This window comes from Pocillopora damicornis, chromosome 10, assembly GCF_964200805.1.
Source record: "Pocillopora damicornis chromosome 10, jaPocDami1.2, whole genome shotgun sequence".
Taxonomy (NCBI): Eukaryota; Metazoa; Cnidaria; class Anthozoa; order Scleractinia; family Pocilloporidae; genus Pocillopora; species Pocillopora damicornis.
Window position 1 is genome coordinate 20,378,066 of NC_142679.1, and position 27,952 is coordinate 20,406,017.

The 27,952-nt window shown below is 39.0% G+C and overlaps 1 protein-coding gene across 3 annotated transcripts; it reads right to left on the reverse strand.

Moving 5' to 3' along the window:
* Positions 1–450: 450 nt before the first annotated feature.
* On the reverse strand, positions 451–27,871 carry LOC113664641 (uncharacterized). 3 transcript variants are annotated; one of them, XM_027180267.2, is made up of 50 exons: positions 27,549–27,871; positions 27,239–27,382; positions 24,592–24,776; positions 23,968–24,067; positions 23,727–23,822; positions 23,042–23,105; positions 22,804–22,902; positions 22,588–22,694; positions 22,250–22,388; positions 21,726–21,844; positions 21,528–21,620; positions 21,304–21,360; positions 20,990–21,160; positions 19,942–20,248; positions 19,372–19,424; positions 18,994–19,199; positions 18,603–18,723; positions 18,260–18,396; positions 17,636–17,717; positions 17,430–17,489; positions 16,855–16,968; positions 16,157–16,237; positions 15,792–15,920; positions 15,477–15,599; positions 15,115–15,201; positions 14,941–15,021; positions 14,480–14,544; positions 14,167–14,257; positions 13,025–13,081; positions 12,270–12,356; positions 11,744–11,910; positions 11,276–11,354; positions 11,114–11,173; positions 10,309–10,494; positions 9,722–9,918; positions 8,859–8,991; positions 8,616–8,753; positions 8,431–8,509; positions 8,156–8,271; positions 7,837–7,961; positions 7,569–7,641; positions 7,359–7,427; positions 7,200–7,250; positions 6,891–7,019; positions 6,362–6,562; positions 5,613–5,783; positions 4,837–5,037; positions 4,201–4,365; positions 1,326–1,379; positions 451–838 (listed from the first exon to the last, which is right to left on the reverse strand). In XM_027180267.2, the coding sequence occupies exons 1-50, from the start codon at positions 27,729–27,731 to the stop codon at positions 761–763; spliced, it is 5,910 nt and encodes a 1,969-aa protein (XP_027036068.2). In that variant the 5' UTR covers positions 27,732–27,871; the 3' UTR covers positions 451–760. The 3 variants fall into 3 exon arrangements, with proteins under 3 accessions (XP_027036068.2, XP_089041377.1, XP_089041376.1); XM_089185251.1 differs by lacking the exon at positions 1,326–1,379 and adding an exon at positions 1,905–1,954; XM_089185250.1 differs by lacking the exon at positions 1,326–1,379.
* Between the last annotated feature and the right edge of the window lie 81 nt (positions 27,872–27,952).

The window sequence follows — 27,952 nt, forward strand, 5'->3', positions numbered from 1 at the left end:
AGGTGATGTACTCTAGCATTACATTACTGAAACAGATAGAGGCGCCGAACATGGAACTTTGGACGTTTGCGTCAACTTTCTTATTTTCTTTCTGTACAACTCCTTTGCGCTCTTCCTTGGTATTTTAGTGCTCACTTTTTCCAACTTATAGATAATTTTTGATGGCGCAAAAAAGGTGACAAGTTATCAATGCAATGAAAGCAAGAGACAGGAGCAGGAAAGGGGTCACTAGGCAACAAATGAAACGACCCCTTTGCAGATATGGGTGGGAAAGGAGGTACCTACGAAAATGTAATTTTCTTGACGGGGTGGGGGGGGGGGGGAAGGAAAAGGTTGGCACCCTCTCCTGAACCACTTCAAACAGCTTTTTGCGCTATTGCGCGGAATTAAGGCACGATTAATATTACTTCATATCCACTAAAATCACGAAACACTTTCACAACATACAAATTTGAATAAGCAGGTGTTTAATGAGCTGCAAATATTTTGTAGACAAAATAGAAATAACAAATACGAGTTCACGGATCGAGTTCCTCGTGTTTAAAAAATAAAGTTATAAACTAACTGGCAGTTACATATTCCAAATTTGTAGAAAAAATATTTGCGGGAGCTAACTTCTCCCTAATATCTATTTCCCTAATGCAAAAAGCGCTAGCGTAAACAACATTTGAAAAGATTAATTGAAACCTAACGGACTATAAGGTGTCCTTTAATCATTTGTACTTCAAATCCAGCAACCTTCCTACTCAGGCCACAAATTTCAAGTTTCCATGCTGTCGTCCATTGATGTAGACGAGTGACTGCGTCCCGATGCAGAAAGTCCTCGGCTATAGGACGACTGCGGAGAAAATAGAGAAAAAAAAGACATCAGTTTAAATGGCACAATCATTGAAAGAAAAAAAGAAAGATTTTTTTAAATAAAAAATCGTTTCCTCAACCTATATTAAAAGTGCAAATCTTGATCAGAGGAAAAAGGGTTTGGTTTTTCAGCTTCGGCGTACTGAGCGGGTTCCCCAGTGGACGATGGAAGAGCCAACGACAACAAGCGTTCGCTTTAAAATGGGTGATCTGGTAAGGAGGTATCACCTTCAGGAAGGACTAGGGTTTGGAACTTTGAGGGACGTCCAAGTAGAGCGTGGTTTAAAAAGTGTACACTAGACCTAGTCACCCACTTGAGATTTCCCGGGTCCATGAAATTGTTTGCAAGCAGTTAGAAGGTGCTTTTTAAACTTGGAGTTGGATTCAAAGCATAAAAAGGCATCGAATTTTTTCAGTAAGTATGCATATCATCATTTTTACGATCCCGAAAAGGGAATAGTGCTTACCCTTCTTAAGGGTGTGCTCGTGTCTATCGGTTGAGGAGGGCGGCTTAACGACACCTATCCCACAAACAGGCCGGGTTAGAAAACGCATTTCCAGCGGAAGCTACTTTGCACACTTTAAGTGTCTACTTAAAAACTAGCTTTTATCGACATCAGTAAGTTGTCATTTTGAATTCACTATTTCTGGTAAAAAAAATTTTTAAACTGTGCAAATTTGGAACAGGAGACAATTCCAATTAAAAGTCTTTAAGTTAAAAATAAAGTGTGCAAAGTAATTCAATAATATTTTTGATGTGATACAAGCATAGAAATGTCAAGTAAGACGGATTTAGAAGCGATTACAGATGAAGTGGAAAATCAGGAATGGAACAAAATAGCCGGAAGTGAAGTGGAGAATGGAACAAGGTGTTAAAAGGGGAATGAAGAAAAAGTGATCAATGCAACAATGGCTGGAGTTACGAGCTTAGTGCGGCAGGCGAATCTCTCTCGGCGAGTTGTGTGATGACTTGACGAGTACGACAAAATGAGGTGATCGTACACTGCAAGTTTGTGCCATTGCACTCTCTGAGCTGATATGTTTACCTAAGGTGCAGTCTTCAATCCTCTCCCTTAGGAGTGGGACCGCGGGATCTCTGTGGCATCCACATGCCGAGAGAGAGCAACAGTTAATAGTGAACACCTGACAGGTTAGGCTACAGATTATCAGCGCCTGGCCCAGTTCAGTGGAATATCAGATATACTCACCGACACTAAGCTAAGTGCATAAAGATACCAAATAAATAAGATTTCAGCATGGAAAAGGCGGACAGCATAGGCGCACACATCACTAGTTCTGTTAAAGATACGAGTGCCTAACCCAGTGAGGCTTGACCCTACATATACTCACCGACGCCAATTAGGTGCGTGCAAAAATATTTTAAGATACATAATAAATAAGATAAAGAATTAAAGTAGAAAAAATAGGAAGAAAAGTCTTAAATTCATTGAAGAGACATTAAGCGAGCCCAATAATTAAAAAATATATGTATATGTTGGATGGAAAGAAATACAATCATAAATACGATAGATTTTAGCTAGAGGAGAAAAATGAAAAGAATTGGAAGCTGTAGAAGATCTCAGAAAGATACGCAACTGATTTGAGCCAAATCAATTCACAGGCAATAATCTTAGATGTTCAGAGTTGCTCAAGTGAGCATTGATTGGATCGAATTAAGCTTAATACGACAGGCAGGTGCCTTTAATACACAAAGCAGAAAGTACAGGCCAAGAGTATAAAAAGAAAAAGCACAAGGCACTCTCGACTGGATGAAGTGTATCTGAGTAAGGAAGGGTGCCAGACAGAAACTGGGAAAACCGCGTTGGAACAAGGTGCGAAGTACGTTGGTTTTCAGTGACGTTGACTCTGTGAACCACTAAAACGCACCCGTCAATCAAATTAAGAGACGTATGCATGTCAAACAAGGTTGAATCAGGCAGTGTGGCATACCTCAAGTTAATTATACTGAGAAAAGAGCTGGAGAGGAACTATCCAAAGAATAGAACAATGAAAATAGCTCTTAGTCAAGCAGGCATAAACATAAAATACACCGACGAAAACGACCTTGAAAGTGAAAAGGATTGAGATAACAAAAGAACAGACAGTCAGACAGTAAAGCAAAAGTTTACGTGAAGACATTCATCAACAAATCACCAGGCTCGTCATGTCATCGTAAAATAAACAAACGATTTGTAAACAAGTCATCAACTTTCATTAAACTGCTGTACTTAGCACAGAGCTGGTACACCAGTTAAGCGGAACGAAATCTAGACGTTGAAAGACTGCCAAGATTGTCAGCTTTATAGGAGATTTGGCCGAAGGTCATGTTTACTTAACTTAGGAAATTTATTATTCGCACGAGGCGCTACTTAAGAGTGAAAACTATGCTCTGGACCACACTTTTAGGCCATGCTAATAATAGAAATGAGGTTTTATTTTGACCAATCGACGGCGTTAACTGTTATCAATATCTTTCATCTTCTTTTTTATGCAAATTTCATTCATTCTTTGCCAGCAAACGAAAGCAAACACTTAGGACGCAATATGTCAAGTCTCAATATTTACATTCCAAAGCGGTGACAATTTACACCTCCTTGTCTACTAATTCATTTATTGAAGCCAATAAATCGTCATTAGGGGAAGAAAGCATTTATTCACAATGGAACTAGTGAAACTCTTCGTTTCTTAACTTGAGAAACAAGTTTGGCGTGCGCAATTTTGGGTTTTTCGTAGTAATGATACTCTTTGTTTCCTAGCGTGAGAAACAGTTTGGCGAACGCAATTTTGGGTTTTTCGTGGATCAGTGAATTTCCCAATCATTCATACAATGATGAAAAGTTTTATTTAGAGAAATCCTTTTTCACATAGTTTGAAACTAATTCAGTTGGAATTGACGAAGCACTGACACGGGTAGAACCGATAATATATCTTGACATGACGACCCAGTAATAAAATCTGAAAGAATCACAAAAGACGTGGCACAGGAGACAGAAAAGAGAACATCAAGAAGACAGAGAGGTATGACAAACAGACGATCGGGTCAATAATAGCACAAGAGTCTGGAGTGATGGTCAGAATCTCTAGCGGAGTTTGGAAATGACGAAGCTCTGACGCGGGTAGAGCCGATAATATTTCTCGACATGACGAGCCCCTAATAATAATCACAAAAGACTTTCCACAGGAAAAAGAAAAGAGAACTTCGAGAAAACAGAGAGGTATGGCATACAGAAGTTCGAGTCAATAATAACTTGAGAGTCTTGAGTTATTGTCTAAATATCTAGTAGAGTTTGGAGACAGCGAATTAAGAGAATAGTATCTGTAAGGAGACAAAGGCCTAGAGACCTCTCTGGACGTCGTTCTCCCAACTCCTCCAGTACTGACACCGGCACGAGAGCGGGAACGGACTTTGTTCAGGGCGCTCTCAGCTGTCTCTGCCCGCTCCTCAGCTTCCTCTAGAGAGCACTGCAACTTACGCGTTTTGGCGAGGTACTGGGCGGCAAGGTTCTCCTGCAATAGATCCAAGCATAAAAATTAATTAGAAAATGAAAGTTTATAGCTCCATATAAATGCGTCTAAACATAAATAAGACATTCTTCTATGTCGTAAAACTGTGAAAGAGCAACAGGTCGGTAAAGAACGTGACATATGGAGCAGGCAAGAAAAACAGATGAAGAGGAGAAAAAGAATACGAAGATAGAGGAAAATAGGAATAATAATAATAATAATAATAATAATAATAATGATAATAATAATAATAATGATAATAATAATAATGATGATAATGATGATAATAATAATAATAATGATAATAATAATAACAATAGTGAGCTACAAAAGCTTTTAGAAGAAAACCAGATCAGTCTTGAAGCCTACAATGAGAATGAGAAAAATAAAGGAGGACAGACGGGTACAGAATGCCAACAGGAATGAAAAAGAACGAGAAAAGGAGAGAACAAGAACAGAAGAGATAGAACGTACCGCTTCCTCCTGGTTGACCTTGGTATTTTTGATCTTCTTGTTGAGGCGATCGATCTGGTCCTTGGAGTGTTGCAGGTTCTTTTGATCTTCCTCCTGTTGCTGAAGCACGTCCTTCAGACGCCGTTCTGTCTTCTTGGCATTCTTCGAGTTCTCAGAGTTACGTCTGGTCTCGTTGTCCAGGTCGACCTCCAATTCTCGAACCTGGTTAAAAAAAGCAAATGAGAGGGGATACTCAAAGCAAAGCCGACGCGGTTACGCAACTGTATCAGCGAACAGAATGGAAACAGAAACAACATCACGGTTGTCGTCTCCCTCATTCATTCCCTCAATCTCTCACTCGATTCTGACGATGATTTCCGCCACGGTTGTCGAAACGTCAGTCACTTCTAACGACAACTGTCCTTCCCAGGACTTCTCTCAAACGGACGATCTGACCACGCGATCAAATGTTACTCCTGAATTAACCCTTTAACTCCCAGACCAAATTTCTAATTCTCCTTATCATCAACCATACAATTCTTATAATGTTAGTTCAGAGAACTTAGTATTGGATCAACTGATTATCCCCAAATTGATATTTTTCTCGATTATCATCATTTATCTAGTTGATATTGTATTAATATTGTAAGGAGAAATTCTGTCTTCGTCACTTATGGGAGTTAAAGGGTTAAAACCATTTACTACATATGAAGCAAAGACTACTTGCGAGTATTAAAGTAAGATAAAATCTTTACTTTGTAACAAATCGTACATGTATACGTTACAAGGACGCGTACCCTTTGTTCCAGCTTCTTGATCTGGTTCTTGAGCGCTTTCCCGCCTTGTGCCTCAAGATCTTCAAGTTTTACTTCCAAATCCTTGACCTGACGTTCAGCCGACAAACGGACTCTATCAGCATTAGCCAAGCGGTCTTGAGTCTGCTGAAGCTCTTGCTGCAAACGGGCCAACTGTATATACAAGCGCAGAAACATTAAGTTTGAATTAATCATTGGATTGCTCGAGGTATTCACAAGAGGAATCTACTGGTGAAAAATGAACAAGAAAACAAGTCGATCATAAAAACGGTTACAGAGTGAAAAGTATTATTCCACGTTAGTTATCACGTGACACCCTTCCATGTCCCTTCCCCTCCTCCGCCCTCGTATAACCCCCTTACTCATGCTTTCTCCCCCTCTTTCGGAGAAACTTCGATATTAGAGGACGATGAACGAGGATGTACGAAGATAATTTTACCAAGGCATATCGAGTAAATGTAATGCGACTCTAAGTTACCAAGAACAACTCCGCATTTAGGCATATATTATAATAAACTTAAGATTTTTTTAACAATTGTTAGTAGGAAACTAGCAGCGAGAAACCAGATTGTTTGTAGGAAACTAGCAGCGAGCAACCAATATGACGACGTGCAGTATTTATCTCATTTGACACTAAAACTGACCTCCCCCCCCCCCTTACTGATTCAGAGAAAGAGTAAGGTAGGACCTTCAGTGACACTATCAACTCTTCGCGTGGAGTCTTCTCTCACCTCGATGGCAGCCTTCTTGGCCCTGTCATCAGCATTCTTTGCCTCATTTTCCAGGTCCTCTGCCTCCTCTTGCATGGTGTTTATGGTTCCTTCCAGTTTGCGCTTGGCCTGCGTGAGGCCATTATTCTGGTTGGCCAACTGAGTTGCATTATCCACTGCCTCTTGGCGCTCTTGTTCGGCTTGCTTGCGAAGACGCTCGGCCTAACAACGGCAAACACAGGGTTACCGAAAAAATAAGTTAACGATAATAGGAGGCAAAACAACACCAACAAGTTAAGCGACCTAACTTCTGAAGATTAACGAAGACCGTCGGAGGAGGAGGACTGTTGAATTTACTTGAACTCGCCCTTTAACGATATTCACCCGAAAAGTCCGAAGAAATTCGAAAACTCAACAAAACCTATTACCGAGGATCGACTAATCATAATTGCTTGCTCACACCGATTTGTAACTCAGCAATAAAATTATGATTATCTACTATTAATGTCATGAAAGTTGAATTGATGGGTAATTACAACGATACTCGTACCTGTTCGAGCTGATTGCGTAGTTCATCCAGCTCCGAAGCGATGTCACCGACACGACGCTCGGCTTTAGCGGCGGCCTCACGAGCATCGTCTCGGCCTCGTTGTTCCTCTTCTACCATTAGCTGCAAATCCTGTACACAGGGTACAGTACCAAGAATTAGTCATGTACAAACAGCAAATTCTGATGGTTGACTTAACGATGTTTTGCTAAATATGGAATGTAAGTCATTGTTTGTCTCCATACCCCTATAACTTAACGGACTAGCTAAATAACGAATATAAGTACTGGATTAACTTCCTGTCACACAAACCTTCACTTGCTGTTGCAACTTCTTCAAGTTCTTCTGGAATTCTCCATTCGCCTAGAAATCGAAACGAAACTTAGTTGCACTCTCATGGTTGGATAACTAAATTAACAACTGCAAACTCAGAACAGGAAATGATGAAAAGGGTCTAAGTGTTTATCTCACCTTCAGAGCATTGTCCAAGTTGATCTCTAGTTCATTATTGGCTGCTTCCAAGTTCTTTTTAGCTCGCATCTACGAAATAAAAATTAAGTCGTAGTCACATCCAAGACAAAAATTTCATACCAGAATGGGGAGTTTCCATAACTGTCGTCTTCCAACTAAGATAGAAGAAATTCTTGTTAATGAGAGAGGAAAGATAAAAAAGATGTTTACCAAGTCGCTCTTGGACTTCACTTCAGTTTCCAAAGAAGCTTGGAGACTCTCCAACTGGCGACTGTGATTTTTCCTACAAAGAGAACTTACTATGTTAAAACAAAGACATCAAACCAAGGCCGCAGCAGTGATAGGGAAGAGTTCAGTTTTATTTTAAACCTGCCTTTCTTCACTGTCCTTGTGTTAAACCTTGAATAATATTTTACAGAAGGAGTCCTTTATTCAAAAGCTCTAAAACAAAACAAAAACGAATCCAGGAAAAATTAACCTTAGGTTTTCAAGCTCCTCATCCTTGTCGGCGATTCTCTTCTCAGCCTCCTGTTTGTACTGAGTGAGTTCTAGTTGAACCCGCGTTACCTTGGATTCTTCGGCTTCAAGAGCGGCCTCAATTTCCTGAAAAGCAACAAAACACGTGATTTCAAATTCGCCCCAGCCTGTTCTCCTTAGCGCCCGTCTTGAGAAACGGAGACAACCAGTTTTATGCCATGATTGCTTTTCATCCTCTTAGAAACACAAGTTTTGTTCTGATAAAACAAAATTTCCCAGTCGCACAATCGACTCAGAACATCTTACAGTGCTCTGCATACCTCTAAGGCGTTCTGCAATTCATCTTTCTCGAACTCGAGTCTCTTCTTTGCTTTCTCAATTTCCACAACAGACTTGCCGCCTTCTCCAAGCTGATCCACCAGATCAGCAACCTCAGCTGAGAAGACAAGTTAGGGGAATATCAGTACAGAACTTCATGTAACAATTGAGGTGACATTCGAGAAGTATGTTGTTCAATTGCTGGCTTTTAGATGCAAAATTTGTAAGGCATTTGCATAAGCAAATTTTCCTAGCCAGGTATTGAGAGTAACCTAACCTTCCAAACTCTTCTTTTCCCGTTTCAAAAGTTCCATCTGCTCGTTCATTTCGTCATTCAAGCCTTTCAGTTTGAACATCTGAAATCAAATAAAGCATAAAGCATAAGTTTGAGTTTAAATTTTCATCTCATGTGCCCTAAAACTCATGAGGAAAAGTGGTAGTAGAAGCAGATTTTTGACAGACCTCAGTAGAGTAATTACGGGCCTCTTTCTGTGCATTGTCAACTTCAGCTTGAAGCTCGTCGCATCGTACTTTCCATTCGTTTATCTGCTGATCAAACTTCTTTTGTTTCTTTTCAAGATTGGAAGCGTTGGTTTGTGCCTGTTAAGAGAGAGAACATAGCCCTTAATTCCAGTGTAGCATTTCGTTTGGTTAAACAACTTAACAGCATGGAGCAGTTGCAATCTTTATGGCAATAAATCAAACCTTCTCCAGGTCGATAAGTGCATCTTCCAATTCCGAGTTAAGTCTGTTCTTTGCTTTCTCGGCATTACTGGCTTTTTGTGAGGCGCTGGAGAGGGCTTCTTCTGTCTCCTGGAGTTTTTGTGTCAACTTGCGTCTGTCAGGATTCAAAAGTTAGATACGACTTATCATAGGAACAAAGTGGATAATATCTGATGTTTGATCCCTATAGGGGACCTTCAGGGGCACCCTCAGGACTGAAAGAGATCCCTGAATAGGAGGATTTCATTCAGTTAACCCTTTTAACTCCTGGAAGAGATTAACATGAAACTCCTTTCTAAAATACCCATACATTAATCAGCAAACAGGTAATGAGAATATTCAAACTTATCAGGTAGAAGTTGCTGTCTTGATCTAGCACCAAGTTCTCATAACTAATTCAACAAGGAAATGTGTAGCAGCTACAGGGGAGAATTAACAATCACATCTTGGGAGTTAAAGGTTTAAGGTATCCGATACCAGGGCTACAAGAACCTTCCTTTCATAAGATTTTGTCTTCTAGATGAAAGTGTCTCGCGTATGAATGCGTAGCAAGTGTGAGTTTATCAATAATCAAAATTACACTCTTCTTTCTCTCCTCAAAACTATCAATCTATTCATCGTCAAACTGTCAAAGAGAAAATGATTCTGTGAGAAAACAACTAACTGAGCAACATTTCGCCTGGCAACTTGTGGTAAAGGTAAAACTTCAACCTTATCTATAGTAGCAAATATTTAAAATTTCTTTTCCAAAATAAAGCCACAGTTTGAAATTTTTAATTTCTTTTGTTTCGTTAGGTCTTTTGTCAATTTTTCTGTTGAGTTATGAGTTTTAACATTTGACATACTTGGCGTCCTCCAGTTCTTCCAAGCGTCCAGACACTTCCTGTTCGAACTTTGCTTTCAGCTGTGTGTTCTCGGTGTTTGCTCTCGCAAGTTGTTTCTGCAAGTCAGCCTTCCCATCCTCCAGCTCCTCAATTGTTTCCTGCATGCTGTCCAGGTCAGCTTCGGCGTTCTTCAATTTGTTCTGAGCGTCCAGTTTAAGCTACAAAGCGAAACATTCAAAGGTCTTGAGATCGGTCGCATTTTGACGAGTCAAAATTTAGGAACTGATGCAGACATTCACCCCTCAGCTATTTTTCTATCCCCAGAAAACTGTGTGCAGTCTAGGAAACTCGTGCAGCAATCATGCAGTAACCCATATTGACTTCACCGTACGCGTCTTCACAATGATTTTCTGAGCTTGGGATTGGTCACTTTTTTCAGCCAATCAGATGTAAGGATTAAAACTTTCATGTTTTCCCGCGCTTTGCGTATCTTACCGCGATTTGTTGTGAAATTTTTCTTTGACTGGTCGATAGAGTCTCTATGCCTTTAAATATACCCAGATATACTCCAGCTTGAAAAATTAAGGAGAAAACTCTGATGCACTCACCCGAACTTCCTCTTCATTCTGCCTTTTGAGCTCTTCGACGCTCTGTTCGAGAGCTTTCTTGTTTTTCAGAAATACGGTAATTTTTGATTCATACTCTTCCACTTGCTTTCCAAGATCTCCTCCTTCTTGAGTCAGCCGACTGCGTGCGATCTCTAATTCAGCAACATTCTTCTTTAACTCCTCCACCTAATAAAACACTCGGATTAGCAATCATCAAGACCGCTTTAAATTGCTACTGTTTCATTCACCTGACTTTTTTTGCCGTGCTTATTTTCGTGCCCAGTGTAAGGGTCATTTAAAAGCGTCCACAAAAATGCGTTTAAGCAAGCTTCTTTGATTTAGAGTTCCCTAAAGTGCATAGACTGACCGCTTTCTCTGAACTTTCCTTCAAATTCCCACGGGGGGACATCTGCTGCTTGAAAAATGTGCTTGAGGCGATAACACTTCTTATTGCTCACTTCACGATGGAATTTCATAAAACCAAACACCTTTGCCTTTTTCTACACTATACCATTGCAGCGACAATCCATTGAAAACAAAGCGTGTTTTAGTGTCTAAAGGGCCGAGGAGAAAGTTGGGGCATAACCAAAAAAAACATGTTTATAATGACAAAAAATGACTTCCAGGGTCAACAATTTTGTGGCCATCTTCGTATTAAATCTCTTCAATTTGTCCGCAGACAATCTAGCGTCGACTAGAAGTCAAATCCTTTTGACAGCTCCATGAAAGCGGGTTAAAAAAACCATCCTTATTAGCGCCTCAGACATGACAGACTGGAACATGAATAACGCGCTTATTAACCAACCTGGTATTTGTGGTCATTAAGCTGCTCCTCAAGGGCTCTATTCTGCTTGTCGGACTGGGTCTGACAAAAATTAACACAACATTAAATAGATGGGATAAGATGAACAAAAACACGGAAAACAAGTAATTAGCCTGAAGCAAAATAGTATAGGTACAAAAATACCTTTTGTTTTTGCAGCGTTTCTAAGCTGACAGAAAGATCGTCTCCTTCAGCCTGCAGTGCATTTTTTTCCTTCTCGATCCTACAAAGACATTCAACATCTAATGAGTCACGCATTGAAATAAAAACAGTCTCACCAAACGGCATCAGTGTCAAGTTATTAGGACTGCTCTCAGTTGTTTTTGAGGAAAACGCACACACCCACGGCTGAGGTGAGAAAATCACATATCTTTAAGGTATCACGCGTCTTTTTCTTACTTAAGGAAGGCGTTTCGTGACGTTCCAAGAAATGACTGGAACGCGTTGCGTGACATTCTACAAAAAGCTTAACGCCAGCGTTACGTAACATTCTACAGAAAGCCTAACATCAGTGTTGTGTGACATTCCAGAGAACGGCTCAGGAGAGCTTTGCATGACATTTCAAAGAACAGCTGCAGAGGAAACTTATAAGACTGAGTAAGCGTTACATACTTTGATTTAGCTTTCTTCAAGGAGTCCATTTCGTCCTGCAATTCTTGCATGGCTTGGTTCTGTTTGGCTCGCATACTATTGACGGACTGTTCATGCTGAGACGCCTGCTCTTCCAGTTCCCGCCGCAGCCTGGTTATATCACCTTCACGCTTTTTGTTCAGGTCAATCTACAGCAAGGGAACCAATGATTATGTGAAATATAAGAACCACAACTTGCTTCTGACAGCCTAAAAGCACGACATTAGTCATTACAATGTCGCACATGCGCAGGCGTTCGACCGCTGTGTTGGGTTCGATTTACGAGAAGAGTTTGTTGTCGGTTCTAGTCCCTGCTCTGAAGCTTTTGTAAGTGTTTCCTAGTTTTCCTCCATTCACAAAGAACAACGGATGTACTTACATGAATTTTAACTCAATCTAGCTTTGCTTCTTTATCAAAATCACATGAAACTCGTTTAACAAACTCACGCTTAGCGAATGGAGACAAAAATAAGTAAAAAAAAAAGATACATAAATAAACTCATTTTACCTGTGCTTGTGTAGCGCCCCCTTGCTCTTCCAGCCGTTCATTCAGATCATCCAGTTCCCTCTCGAGTTCCATTCGCGCTCGTTCCGCCTGATTGATGACAAACCGGAAATAGAAATAAGCTTCTACACAGCAGTGCGACGAATACTTCCCGGTCAAACCTGCTGTGTGCATGCCACATGTCTTGTCTAAACTTTTATTAGACAGTTAATGTGTAATTTGTGGGACTCGCTCCGAGCATTGTTTGATAATCATAACACAATTCCATAATTCTAAACAGCTTTCTTGCGATAAAAGTCAACCCTGTATTTTTCGATAATTGATTTGACACATATGACGGAAGTTTTCATCAGTTAATAGCTATTTGTCTGATTTCGTTGACAGTAATCGCATAACAAAATACATACGCCATCTCGCAAAGCTCTTCTATGAATTGAATTTAACCTTTAAGTACTTAGCGCTCTTTCATTGAAGAGAGAAGATGGGAGTTACATTCTTTATCGGAATATCCAAGACCTTCAACGGTGCCGCTGTATCATCACTGCAGGACGGAAGCCACATTCCGAGACGAAGATTAACTAATAATTGTTTGCAAACAAAGAATCTACACTGTAATTCTTATTCAAATAAGGTTGTTCTGGAATGAAAAGTCATTCCGGCGCGAAATATTTCAATTTGCCCTCTTCGTTAGGCCGTTATGAGGTATTACTTGAAGAACAGCTCATAGAAGGCGTCAAAAAGATAAAACCACAACATACCTTAGATCGAGCATTCCTCTCGGCTTCAAGTTCTTCTTCCAGCTCCTCGATTTTGGCCTGAAAAAAAACAAAAGAAAGTAAAAAATCGTTGAAGCGAAAACACCTCTGACCAGAATATTTCACACCTAACTGTACTTCGATTTTCAAAGCGATCTGCCGACTGCTTCGTCTTATAAACACTCGGGCTAAATACCGAATACACAAGTCCGATATTCTTCAAACCAAACCTTGAAACCGACATTTTACGTATACAGTATCAAAACGAAAATCCAATGCAAGTGTAGAATAGCCTTATGCAAACATCACAGGCTATATTTTGCAATAAATTGAATGAACTGATTCAAATTTAACAATAATTTATCACACTTAAGCGCAATATGTAGAACGCTGCAAAGTGCTGTAAATCGACACATGTGCGATTTCACATCGCCCTTTAGCAAACACTGCATTTCCATTTTTCTCGCTAAGAGATATTTTTACCTACAGCGTATTTGTTATCCGATGGCTGAACATATAATCTGTAGTTGTAAGACTCCGCCGCCCACATTTCCCCCGGAAAAAAGTCCACAAATGTTAAGAATTCTTCATCTCCGATTCGAAATCTACTCAGCGAGGACAATCAGCTATCCCACACGCCTCGTGATCATGTTATGCAGGAATGCATAGTTGCGTTAAGTCCAATTAACGGTTTAATCTTTAGTCAATGGATCATCAAAATTCAACCATCAAAACAAAGGGAAACCCTAACAGCGCAAACAGATTTCACAAAAGACCAGACTTCCAGTCGTACATCTCCTTAGTGCATGGAAAACGAACTTAAAAGTATACATCACAGGTTTCACAAAGGTCAAACGACAATCCGGGGCGGTTAATAATAATTTCGTTTCATCCAACGATTGAGTCTTTTTACATCATTCGACAGACAAACCCGCGATAAATCGCTCTGAAATCTAGTCGCTTAACGATCGTGACTAAAGCACCACATACCGGAGCGCTTTGAGTGACATGCGAGTAGCACTCGTATACATTCGAGTACATACGGCTACATACGAGCGGCATACGAGTACATACGAGTGACATACGAATACCTGCGACCTACAATACAACTGTTCTGAAATATCTTTATGCAAACTTTTTATCACCTCCAACTCTCTGATCTTCTTCTTTAAAGACTCGATTTGTGCAAGAAGATTTTCGTTGTTGCCGTTGCTTTCACTTAGCTCTTGCTCCTTTCTGTGTAGAACAAAACAAAACAGCACAACCTTCAATTTTTTTGAACAATTTGATAACCCACAAGTATATCAAATAGAGTTGGTGTTTATACAATAAACCACGATATTGCTGATAATGGGATTCTCTTTTCCCCCCTCCTCCCCTTAAAAAATTGCTTTTCTATCCGTGACTGCATGGTCCCATGAGCCAAATATAGAGGGGTCAATACCGCTGACAGTTTACCTTCGCAAGTCGTCCTCGAGACGAGCTTTTTCACCTTTGACATCCTCCAAGTTGTCTTGGGTCATCTAAACAGGGTGAAAAAAGGAAACATGAATATTAACGCAAGATATTAAGAAAATGAACGACACTTTTTAAATTTAAAAAGATGCTTCGACAATTCTTCTGTCATCCTCAGTTATAAATAATACAATGGACAAAGTTGAATTTTACGTGTGTAACAAAATGCTGATTGGACAAAACAAACAATAGTAATAATGTTTTGTCCAATCAGCATTTTGTTACACACTTTAAATTCAACATATCTGCTTCTATTCAGACCTAAGTTCAGATTCCACTAAATGATTTCTTCATTTCATAGTACCGCCGAAGTCCTCGGCAACTTTTTACAGTGGCTCTGCATTCCACGGTAGGCAAGAACGAGTAAACTGTGGTAACCCGCGCATGACTATTCAGCACCTTACCTTGAGGTCACCTTCCAGTTTCCTTTTGACTTTCTCCACATCCGCGCGCGACTTCTTCTCTCGTTCCCACTGTTCTACTGTCTGCAATAGCACAAAACAAGCACACGTAAGGTACAGTTCACGCTAAATTTGTCACTTCAAGGACAGGCTTGAGAAACTCGAAGGTCCACCCACCTCGTCAATTTGTTGTTCAAGTTTCGATTTCACTTTGTTAAGGTGATTGACTTTGTCTTCCTCTTCTTGAAGCTGGTCTTCGAGTTCCTGATGACAACAAAAAGAAACCTCGTCAATTCCACTAAGTCAATTGAATCCTGGAACTTTCTTATCTAATGAAAACAAATTCTGACGCGAGGACGCTACCATTGAAAGAACCTACGGGTCATCTGCAATATCCTTTGTAGTAACTATTCCCGTCCCTCTTTAGTTTACGGAAATCTCTAATGGGTCTATGTGAAGAACGTTTCAGATTTTTTTGGCCCTTTCCACACTCTTTAAGGTAGACAATCGTGGTAGTTTATCACAACGATGAATCTCACCTGTTTCGCTTCCTCGAGCGCTTTTTTCTCTTTGGATAGTTTAGTAATGGATTCGTCTTGGGCGGCAAGTTCGTCCTGAAGTTGTTCAGCATTTTTCTCTCTGCTCGAGATGTCTTGTTCCGCCTATAAATAAAAAAAGGCAAATCAAGATTATCTCTCACGCTTTTGACGACAAGTAGTCTACACGAAGTATGCTAAAATAATATTTACCCTAAAAACAAACGGGAATACTTTGGATTCTTTTTTTGACAAACATAGGATCAATATACAGTGGATTTTGTTTATATCAGAAAGCATCTTGACCTACAATGGTACCTTTTTGAGAGCCGTTTCTAAATCTTCTACGTCTTGTTTGAGATCGCTGATTTCTGCCTCCATCTTCTTTCTGGCTTCTTGCATTTCAGCACTGTTCTCTTCTTCGTCGTCGAGTTGTTCGGAGAGGTCCTGTCAAAAGGTGAAATAAAATAGGTCATTTCAAAATGAACAATTTTTTGCTCAGACGTCTTACGCCTTGACCAACGCCCAAGTTGTGTTTAGTTTCGATACATTCCGCTTTAAGTGTTCAGATATTTACATACTTTTTTCTGTTAATTGTTGCCATTATCTTTATCCTTAAGAATTTTCCTGTCAACAAACCACTGATTGCAATAAAAATAACAACAATTCTTTTCTTTTGGTACCTTGATTTGATCTTCCAATTTTTCCTTCTCCTTTTGCAGTTGACCGGCTCTTTCCTCTGCATCTGCACATGCGTCTTGCTCCTGTGTTTGAAGTAACAAAAATCTCCTTACAAGTTGCCATACGCTTACTTCATCATTGGTGCGGCGAATTTTGCGTTGCGTCATCCTTCTGTGTATTTTATAATTACTCTATAAACGATTCACTTGACATAAAGATGACACCCTTATGAGAAATGAGGCGTGGTACTATACAGACGAAAAAAATGCAAAGACGTGATGCTGCTGTTTCGCCTCAATGTCACAGAACGGCATTTTAACGCGAGGAACTTTCAATGAGCAATCACGCTATGGAGGGCTTATACAATGAGTGAGTAGTAAGCTATACTCACAATTATCAAAAACCACCAACGAATAAATTCATCGAGAGACTAGAGAAACTTCTTTTAAAGGCTACGTGACCGAAGTCATTTTTACGATGCTTTCCCACGTATTCTAGACCTACTTTAGCTGTTCTGATATTTTTAATGTAATGGTGTTCTCGAAAGTAGCAGGTTTGCCTGTAGATCATCGAAAACTCCCAACAGGCTGTTCTTCCCATCTGTTTAGCCGATGCGATTATAGCCCATTAAATATCGCACCGACAGACTACTACCCGATCGACAATCATACTGAATCGACATGGTAAGGTGGGCACGTACAGATTGCAGATTCTGGAACAATTCGTTCTTCTCTTCCATCAGTTTTGTGAGTTTTTCTTCCATTTCTTTCCTGAGCTCTTCTTCCTTTGCAAATCTTTCTTGCAACTTCTTGAGCTGAAGGAAAAAACGTAAGCAGTAAAACAGAGTGTCATTTCACACTAAGAGCATTTCTCAGTGTTTCAAATCGGTTCGTGTTTCAGTTTATTCAAAGGTGTACGTCAATTAAAAATGTCATCATCGATCGAAGAGATAGTACTAGCCTACAAAAATAGTGACTATTACGCGAAAGCAAGTGAGGTGATAGATTGCGTGACATGCCTGGACCAAGAACCCAAGTTGCGTGATTTTACTCACATGCACTGAGCCGCGTTATGTTGTCGTTGTTTCCAGGAAAATAAACGGAAAAGAGGGCGTATGCCTTCATGCAGTTGTTGGGTTTTCTTGAACAATTACAATGGTGCTATTTACTTCCGTTACTGTTGGCTCTGGAAACTAAATGTGCATTTATTTATCGAACTGGAAACTAAACCGAGGGCATCTATTCATTGAATTTGACACCGGAAAAGAATACTTACCTCTTCGGCTTTTTCTCTCATCTCTTCGTCAGCACGAGCGATGTTCAACAGAGGCTTGACCTAGCAGCACAAACATAACAAAAATGTAAGTTAGCACTCACAAAAAGACTCAGTATTGTATTCTACTATATTTTCCTTCCATAAATCAAGCTAGAGCTCTACGGTATCTACATCTTTAGCTATAGAAATGACCTCATCGATTTTACCTTTGTGTAAAGTCTCCACCACGACCAGTTTCTCAGGAACAGATACTTCCTCACGTTTCGTTGGATAACAGCAATTCCAATTCTGTAGGAAAAAAATTACAGTTGTAAAAATTTGTGACATGTGTATATAAGCAGCAAATAGGGAAATTACTGAGAAAAGCTATGGAAAAATTGAAGCGTCAAAATTCATGCGGTGACATTTCTTCTTCAAGTAGCGTTCACACCAAGTAGATTGTTCATCGAACCTTGCTCCTCGATCGCAGCTCGTTTCGGGTTTGTAGGCTTTCGAGATCGTTCAAGAAATCCCCGATAAATTCAGAAGTTGAGAAAATGGGCTTAACATGTGATTTTTGTTATTTTGGAGCAGAAAAGACCAATTTTAAATGAATGTCTAAGTAATCCGGGATTGCTTTGGTTTTATTCAACTACGCGCTCTATGATCGGTTCAGAAAACTGGCGCCGTCCTCTCAACCAATCAGACGCAAGACTAACACAATCGCAACTTACTCATTGGCTATAAAATAATGATGTAAATCTTTGTTCTGATTGGTCGCTAGGATTAGTTCGGTCTTGGTTTTTTGTCACTCTGTTAAAAACTGCTCCATATTATTTTAGGACAATCACCTTTGGTCGCACATCTTGCGGTATTCTTTGCGCATCAGGTAACCTTTGCAGTATGCTTGGAACATAGAGATGACTTTGGCCAGCCTTTCATCTCTCATGTCTTCTAGTTCACCCAAGACTCCAGCTCGGAAGAAGACCTGTTTGAAGTGCACCATTGCTTAAGTCAGTGGGTTTAAAAATGGTAGTACCCTATGCTAATAAATCATTTCAATTTCCCGATCTCTGGCAGATGTATAATGAAAATGAAATCAGTAAGTTTTGTCTACTCTTAAGCCACTGAAAAATCTCTGAAAACCAACCGAGATATTCTTGATTTTTTTTGTCATTCAAACGAGCATATCACCTTGCTGGTTCCAACCCTGTAAGACTGCTTTTCCAGTTGCATGGCATCAAGAAGCTTCTCACAAGCCTTCTTGCCATCCATAAATCCCCCAGCAAGAGCAGTTGGTGCTAGGATCTGGTATCTAGAAAACAGAGAATATTAAATTCAATAAAAAAAACACCAATTAAGGCAAAAGACATATTACCAATGCCAACAGTGGTAAGGCGAGAAATACTTAGTTCTGAAAGTGATGTAAGGAACCTTTGTGGTTCTTAAAGAAAGATCAGTACCAAATCCACAGAGCAATGTTGTATCATTCTTGGATCGTTTCAAAAGAGCACGCTGATATGTGTAGACGCGAGCAGGCGTGGAAACTGATTCCAAGGGACGCGTTCATCCATTGTACACTCACCTCTGTCGGAATTCCTGGAAGGGCACCCTGTTTGGGAATCCTTTTCGGCAGATACGGATACCTTCCAGAACACCATTACACCTCAGCTGATGCAATACAAGTGACGACTCGATCACACCAGCTTTCTTATGTTCATTTGGAACAATGCAGCGCACAAAATGAGGACAAGTGCTGTACAGGGTATCCATAAGACGTGTAAGTTGTTCCTAAATGAAAAGGAAGATAACAGGATGAATCAAAGCCGTTAATATTAAAACAAAACGTCAGCAAAGTCTTGTTTACACGGATGATTACAAAATCTAAACACCTTTAACAATAGAGATGGCATCTTATTATGTGATGTTTCTGTGGTGCAACGCATAAAAATTTATTTCATACCTTGTGCTTGCTACTGACGGTCTGGAAGCTGCCTCCTTTGCCTCTGGCATGAGCTGGAGTATCCGTGAAAGAAAATACATAATCATTGCAAACAAACAGCTTCAATACGCGAATAATATTATGCACAGGGGCAGACTAATCACACATCACATACTGATAATTTATTACAAAATTACCTTAAATTACCTCAACAAAATTCAAATGGTCTTTTTTTACTTGTCTCCATGCGTCGCAATATGAAAGCAATTATTCCCCCTCTTTCTAAGTGCTAGAAATTTCTTTGTAGAATCTTTTCGAGATTTCCACGTTACAGCGTACATCAAAACGATATTGTCTGATTGGCACTCTTTTTAATACTTAACTACAGTTTCCTCAAGGGAACATGGGCACTACAAAGAGTTACGCATCAATCACTTCAAGGAATCTTTAGGAGAACCATCCCACAATCACGTTGGCAAATTCTTTATTTCTATAGTCATTTTCTAACTCCACAAGGATGCTACAGCGGTGCACCTTACAGAGACTTTCCTTAATTTTGATTTTTTTAATTAAGAATGGTTCCACTCTTACATTCACTGGCGTAATCCTTGAAAAGGTGAGCAATAAATGGATCAGAGGACTTAGCAAACAGTGTTGCAACAGCTTCGTTGATCGGATCCTTGTTTTTGTCCAACCATCCATCAACATTGTATCCTACAGTGCCGGCGTAATGAGCAACTTCAAAGTGGTGATTGGTGTCTTTCTTGCCGGAGATTTTAGGCTTGGAATACTTAGGATGCTTGCCGTCATGGTTGTTGTTTAACTTTTGTAAGAATGTCATGTCTGTTGCCTTCGGGACAATGCACTCTTCTTCCAGAATGGCAAATACTCCCATTGGCTGAAATAAGACAATGGAAGATTAGCAAAAAATCAAAGCTGTGCAACACAGGTAACCCACCCATTGAGTATTTACTAGACAGCTTTCCTAAAAGCTTTCCTGCGTCTGATGCGTTAACTACACTGAAGTGGTTAACACTAGAAAAAAGGCGCTTCCAGCGCCGATGCGTACATGTATATAAATGTCTTAATGGTCTCACGCATCACGAACTAACATTAGTCACTCAGCAAGAACAGCATAGTTACAACACAAGAAATAAAGCAAACCTCAAAATTCCATCCGTTAAAAGAAACTGGGGCAAACAAAGAACTGGCTATCATGCTGTAAGTGATTTTAACTCGCTGGACAAAACTATACGAGCCTCTGATAATGTAAATATTTTGAAGCGTCAGATTTTTAATTCATTGATTTAAGTTTTGTATTACACATAAGATACATTAGTTTTTAGTAGCATCTTTTAGCATTTTTATTCATTGTAAATTTTTAATTTTTAATTTTCGAGGTCCTTTTTGTAAACCACTTTTTAGTGAAAAAGTTTCCTCATTAAAGATTGTCATTATTATTATTATTATAACAATTTGCTTCTTTCACCTAATATAATCCTTCTTTTCTCCAGATGCCTACACACATAAGTGAAGACCTTTTAATTCTTTATCGGCCATTCTTGAGAGCGCATACGAAAGACAACATCAGGTTCCAAAATGTCATTGACATTTTTTTTGAAGAAAGTGTCTAACAAACCTTTTCAATGAGTTCAATGGTCGGAAGCAAGTCAAGTCCAAAGTTGATGAAGTCCCACTCAATGCCCTCACGTTTGTACTCCTCTTGCTCCAAAATGAACATGTGGTGGTTAAAGAACTGCTGAAGCTTCTCGTTTGTCAAGTTAATGCACAACTGCTCAAAGGAGTTGAACTGGAAAAACGAGCGATACAAAATGTAAGAAATAAGCATCTGAATAATTACGAAGTTCTCAATTATGACATTAAATTGATGCTTCTGAAATTATTTCACTAGTTAGTGAGACAAAAATAAAGACTTTCACTAAGTTTTCTTACCTTGAAGATCTCAAATCCAGCAATGTCAAGCACACCGATGAAGAAGGCACGTCTTTCCTAGGAGCAACACAATAGAATTACAGTAAATTAATGGGTGAATCTCACACAAAGGCAGTTTGATCACATTGTATAGTTGTGATAAAAATTCTCATTTCTAAGAAGCACCAGCATTTGGAAACTACATGTGTAGTCTCTTTAATCAGTTAAGCCAGGTATGTTCTTACTTTGGTTTCAAGTGTTTTGTTGATTCTTTCAACGAGCCACAGAAACATCCTCTCATAGATGCATTTGCTGAGGGCACCAATTGAGTACTGGACCTAAAAATTGCATGACCAAAAAAACAAATGTATTCAGGATAAGTTAATTTGGACAATACATAGAGGCTACATACCACTGAGAGAAAAAGTTAAGGGCTGTTTTACCTGTTGAAGGTTTCGTCCTTGGTTTACAAATTCTCTGCCAACTTTGATTCTTGGTTTTACAAGGGACTTTCCAAAGTCAGTTTGAGAAATTGCCAACAAGAAAGACACTTTGTCCAGGTCTTGATGCAGATAAAAAAAATTCAAGTGCAATGAGTATAATTTTTAAATTCATCTTCCATTAATAGTGAAACTGTTGCAGAAAGTGTACAAACTGTGATTGTTTAAGGGGCCTATGTGATGTACCCCTGAGGAGAATTATACATAGTGACCAATGAAGTATGATGCTTGGTTGTTTTACTCCTGTTTTGCTGGGATTTTTTCATTTTGATTGACAAAAGAATCATACTGATGAGTATAAAATCTCCCACTGCCCAAATAAAATTATAAACCAAAAATATACAACTGATGAGTATAAAATCTCCCACTGCCCAAATAAAATTATAAACCAAAAATATACATAGAAATACTTATTACAGGCAACCACCCAAACTGAAAAACTCAGAAATTTGACAAAAAAAGAATACCTTTTGGATCAGCCACTTCTGCTTGTTCTTCTCTGGGTCGTTGTTTAAACTTGGCATTTCCCCAATGCATGCATGCAGCACAAATTTTGTACATTGCAAACTTCTCTTCCGGGGCAAAACCCAATGTGTTGGCAGCTTCCTGAAAAAGAGAACAACAGTTATGCATAAGACTCAAGTATGATGTTACATAACAAATACATGGCAAAGGCTGGAAAATCTGCCTCATCATGTTTCAAACCCCTTCTGAATTTATGTTACCAAGTTTTTCGTGCAGCACAGCAACAAAGGTGAATTTAGCTCCTCTGCTTGAATCATTATCCTAACAGCTAAACACTAACCTCTGTGATTTTAAATTCTTCAACATCATTGATTCCATCAGCTTTCTCCGAGCCCTTCTTGAGAAACTCGTAGTCTACTGATTTGTTTGACTCAATGAGTAATTTTTCTAGAAGGAGAAAAATAACTGTAAGGCTCATTCTTTGAAATTGATAGAGAAAGATCCAAGTGGCAACAACCAACACACACAAAAAATAATCTGTTAATTTAACACAAACCATGCGTTTCTTTTGAAGCACCATACAACAGCTGGTAAAAGATATGATAGTTTCTTTCACCCTCCAACTGGTGCACCACACGGGACTTCTCAAGCAAATCTGATAAATTGAAAATAACAAAAAATTAGTCAGTGGGTGTTTGGGTATTTCTTACTTTTCTAAAAAAAAAAGGAAAATTACATCAAGTGTTATGAAAACAATATTCCTCAGGACGGTAGATGTGCATGTAACAACTCACAGGATTCAATATCAGCTCCAGCAAGCTTTCCTTGGGGACCAAAGTGGCAACGGATAAATTTTCCCTGATAAATGTAAAGACAAACTCGTAAAAAATAGCTTCACTAGAGACATCTGTTAAGCAGCAATGTAAAGACTGCATTTAACATTAGAGTTAGAAAAAGTCTCTGGCCATTACAGACCTTTTATGTCCTGAGCTCAAATATGGAGTCCTTAGGTAACATATTCTCCAACTTAAATATTTTCCATACATTTAAGCATCAGAGTTAGACAGCTGAATTCTGATGTCCTCAACTAGTACCTTTTATTCAAATATGGAGCTCTTATGTAACACATTCTCTTGTTACTGTACACTACTCTCCTACTTCAATATTTTTAAACAGAAACACCAGTGAAGACATTAGAGGCTACCTATGGTGTTAGTGGTGGTTGTGTCTGAAAAGGGGCCATAAGGCAAAACTAAAACAAAGCCTGCATTCTGGCTAAAAGGACTGCAGTGAGATGATGGGTATTGAAACCTCTGAAAAACCAAGGAGGCATTAATCTGTTTCAAATCCAATTAAAACAGGTATTAATAACTAAATTTCCTGATCAAACAAGGTAGACTAGACATAGACTGTCTCACATGACTAAAATAGCATTGACAATACTTTCAAATGAATGTGCAAAAGATTAGTGAAACTCACAAATCTGGAGGAGTTGTTGTTCCTGATGGTTTTGGCATTACCATATGCCTCAAGGATTGGGTTGGCTTGAACAACTTGATCTTCGAGAGTTCCTCCCTTAAAACAAAGAAAAACAAAACCAAGTGAGAGTCATAAAAGGCTTTGGAACTAATAGCCTGGCATATATATCCACAAGAAGCAACAAGGATAAGTGTATGGATAAGAATGTTGAGCCCTGAGTAGGTGATTGTCTCGTACTCACCTCATGTTTTTGGTCTCCAGGCTTTGTCTGTCCAGAAACATGAGCCAAATACTGAATAACCTTCTTGGTGTTCTCAGTTTTACCAGCACCAGACTCTCCTCTGTCGATTTATGAAAATAAATCTATGAAGAGAGCTTTCAAGCCCCAAGGTTCATCTTATTTAAGACTCATATCAGCTTCATATCAGACATTGCTCAGACATCATTCACATCAGACATTGCAACTGGCAGCCATTACAGGGCTATGCCCAACAATTTATCAGATTTTCCTCACAGTTTCCCACTATTTAAAAACATTTATACTCCAAGGTGGAGAGAGGTACTGTGAAATGAAGTTTGCCCCAGAACACAGCACAATGACCTTCTAATCTAGAGTCCTCTATGATAACCACTAACCCACCATAATTGACTAATTTAATCCATAGGATAAAAAGGTTCTTTTTTATCTCTATTATACACATTTAATTCCATGAGAGTAAAAATTTTGTGGACTTTCAATTTTTATCAACCTTACAAAAGAAAAAAAATTTCTGTACCAGTGTACATGATAATTTAAGTACTACAATATCAGAAGCATCATTGACAGAAAGCTATATATATACATGTCGGGTGTTAAAATACTTACGTGATCAACATAGACTGGTTCTCCCGATCTTGCAACATGTCATGATAGGCATTGTCACAAATGGAGAAGATATGGGGTGGCATCTCCGGTCGGCGTTTACCTCTGTATGCAAAGACAATCTTCTCTGTGTAGATAGGAAGTCTTCTGTATGGATTGATGGCAACACAGAAAAGGCCAGAGTATGTCTGCCAAAAATTTGAAGAAACAAATTAATTCAGCTGATTTCTGGTTACCATTGATTCTGAATTTATGTAAATGTGTAGCTTTGATGATGTGTTCAAATTTGAGTGTCAAGATAATCTGATTTGTCCAATAATTTCTCCACACCTCTGACCACCTAGTCACACTCTCCAGGAGTATAACAAGTAATTATTAAAGATTTGTGTTGCATTTCTATTTAGAAATCCATAGAAACTAAACAGTTCCTTTGGTTTCTAAGAAATCAAGCAAAAAACAATCTGAAATCCTTTCACCAATTCATGTGGGCACATGCATGTACATCTGTTATTGTTATATCAACATAAAAGCAAAAATAGTTTAAAAAAAACAACAATTGTTCAAAGAAACCGTTGCAATGAGTCTATTGTTCATCTTTAACCTGTGACCAAAGGGGTTAGAACATTTCTGCAGTCTTATGAAATTTTTGAAAAAAAAAACAAAAAACCTGTAAACATTATCACATATGCAGGTTAATTAATTTCAATAACTTAAGAATTTTTAAATAATCATTTTTCTGTGAGTTAACCTGTGTATCGTTTATAATGATTTTGCCTTTAAAAATTAATTATGTGATCAATAGCTGCATTTAATTGTACATTAAAATGATTAGCTGATAAAAACTTTGAGAATTTAAGAAGTGATTTTCAGGGACACAAAAGTTATTTAACAATAGTTTTTGATTCCAAAACTTTTACAGGTAAATGGTTGAGCAATAAAACTTCATAGCAGGTGGTTTTATCAAGTGTGTGATCTTCAAAATACAGGCAAAAAATATTTGTTAATCCTATGCGAAGGTCAGACATCAAATTTGAACATTCTGTAACCCTCTCCTTTGAAGAGACCATCAACAGCTTTTACAGAGATCAACATTGCATTGTCATCTGCAAATCCTTTCAGGTCAATTACTTGACATTTGTTTGTTGACACTCCTAAGAAGATTCATGTCTTCTATGGTTTAGCTCAAGTCTGTTGAAAGTTTACCAATGGATATGGTCTATGAAGACAGAGAGATACTGAAAAGAATTTTGTGATACTCTTATAACCTAAAAGGTGACAAAAATTAAGATGTAAAACAGTTTCATTGAGGAGATGGGTTTAACAGCTAGTTTAGTTTCCAACATCTGAAAGTTTAAAAGTCCACACCTTGTACAGTGGAATTCCACATCAAGCCATATATGGTGAAAGTATTCACACCCAAACCAAAAGAAAAAAGTCGGGGGTGTGCAGGTCAATTTCTTAATTACGATACTGTACTGATCTTGATTTCTATTGCTCACTCAAGTACATTTATGTTTTCCAATTCTGGCACCAGAAGGGAAGAAAAACAAACAGAATCGCCACAAAGAACCCTTATCAGACTTGCAAAATGATATCCACTACATGAGAGACAAATTTCATGGCAGATTATGACTTTAAAGCACTTTTGTTTAGAAGTCTGGGCGTTAATAACTTATTAACCACAGGAAGCCGAGCAAGAACCAGTGAACGATCAGCCTTTCATTTACAAATCACAAATCACACTGCGTGTTCGTAACACTAGAATACAGGATACAATCCCCCTTGCTGTTTTCCGTCATTTAAAAGCTTTTACGCTGATCACGAACACTCAACGGTAAATTAATTTTCACTGTGTATTAATCAAGACATCATTGCACCTATTCACTAACTAATAGCAAATAATAGAGGACATCTTCGATGACTTCTCAACTTGCCCTCTGTGTCAGCGAAATTTCACCGTAACAGCAGAAACACGCACGCACGCCTAATATCGGAAGAAACCAAGCTTTTTGTTCTATCTGTGTCGTGTCCGGCTGCTAACTCAATATGACGTTATTATTGTTCCAAACAAAGTTCTTTGCGACACGATTCGTTTGTTATTAAGCTCAAAAATCAACTGGGGAACATAAATCCAAGCGCAGCGGATGTTTTTCAAGTAACTTACAACTGTTGTCGATTTCAGGGTGGCGTGTGTTCCTTAAGTTGGACGCTAACTGAAAACAGGTTTATATCGCTTAGACTAACATGCTATAAATATTTTCTTCGACCCTGGATCTTCTGTGCAAATTATCTGTCGGTTTAAGTAGCGATTTCACACAAACTCGCACATCTGTTGACATAGCGATTGTACACAATCCGTCTTTCACACCAAGAAGAATTCGTAACATCAAAGATACAAGATAAAATATCTCGGACAGTATTCCTACAATCCCAGAGAAAACCCCTGTTACAAATGACAAAGGAATGTGCAAAAATAAATATTCATGATTCTCAGATTTCACGAAAACTTCACACGGATGTTCGTAGCTACATGACAATCAGAAAAGATAATCCCGAGGTAAGCGTACGCAACGAAAATAATCTTCTCAAGATATCTCCTAAAACTAATTTTCATGTTTTGATGTGGGGTAAAATTGAGTTAAGTACTTACGTAAATGAGGCCTGCAAAGTATCGTTGTTTGAGGTTGTGAAGAACGCTTGCTTCATTCAAGTAAGTCAAGTTGGCCATATCCGCTGCCTTTTCAAATTTCGGCGGGTTCATCTGCTCAGTGTCATTCTTATTGACTTCACGTTCCTAGAGAAAAAAAGCAAGACGTTAGCACTCTTTAAGCGAAAGGAGCAGACATCACGAATATTACAGTAAGCCTTGTATGTATGCATATAATAAGATCAACACGCGCAGATTGCCGTTCTGTTCTTGTGATCGGCAGAAAAAGCACACAGATCAAGTTCAAACGTACCTGCCCATCGTTTGTTTCAACAACAAAGATATCTCCCTTCGAGCTTTTCACTTCGGCAGCCTTGAAACACTCTTTAGGATCCGCAATCCAGACCCATTTCTTGCTCTCAAAGGCTTTGCTCTCTTCTAGCCGGGCGAGTTTGTCAGAAACTCGCAAAAATGCCACAGGATCTTCTAATTCCATGTTGGCTGTTCGATCCGTAAAGATTTACAAAGCTCGGCGGATGCAATATTCACAAGCCCGGTAGCTAGACTATTCCTCAGCCAGAGTCGTGCGCCCGCTACAATACTGAGGCGCTCACTCAAAGCCGGACTATTCGTTGAGTCACCGGATTATAAATTGTTCTCCGACTGGCCAACTCCCAGCAATGAATGACGCGCAGGTATCCTGTTTGGAGACGTCAA

Excerpts from the sequence above, each read along its gene's own strand:
- LOC113664641 (XM_027180267.2), bottom strand. The coding sequence starts at position 27,731 with ATGGAATTAGAAGATCCTGTGGCATTTTTGCGAGTTTCTGACAAACTC. Across the intron at positions 11,174-11,275 it reads AAACGCTGCAAAAACAAAAG|ACCCAGTCCGACAAGCAGAA; the intron begins GTATTTTTGTAC and ends AATTTTTGTCAG. Across the intron at positions 4,366-4,836 it reads AGGTCAACCAGGAGGAAGCG|GAGAACCTTGCCGCCCAGTA; the intron begins GTACGTTCTATC and ends GATCTATTGCAG.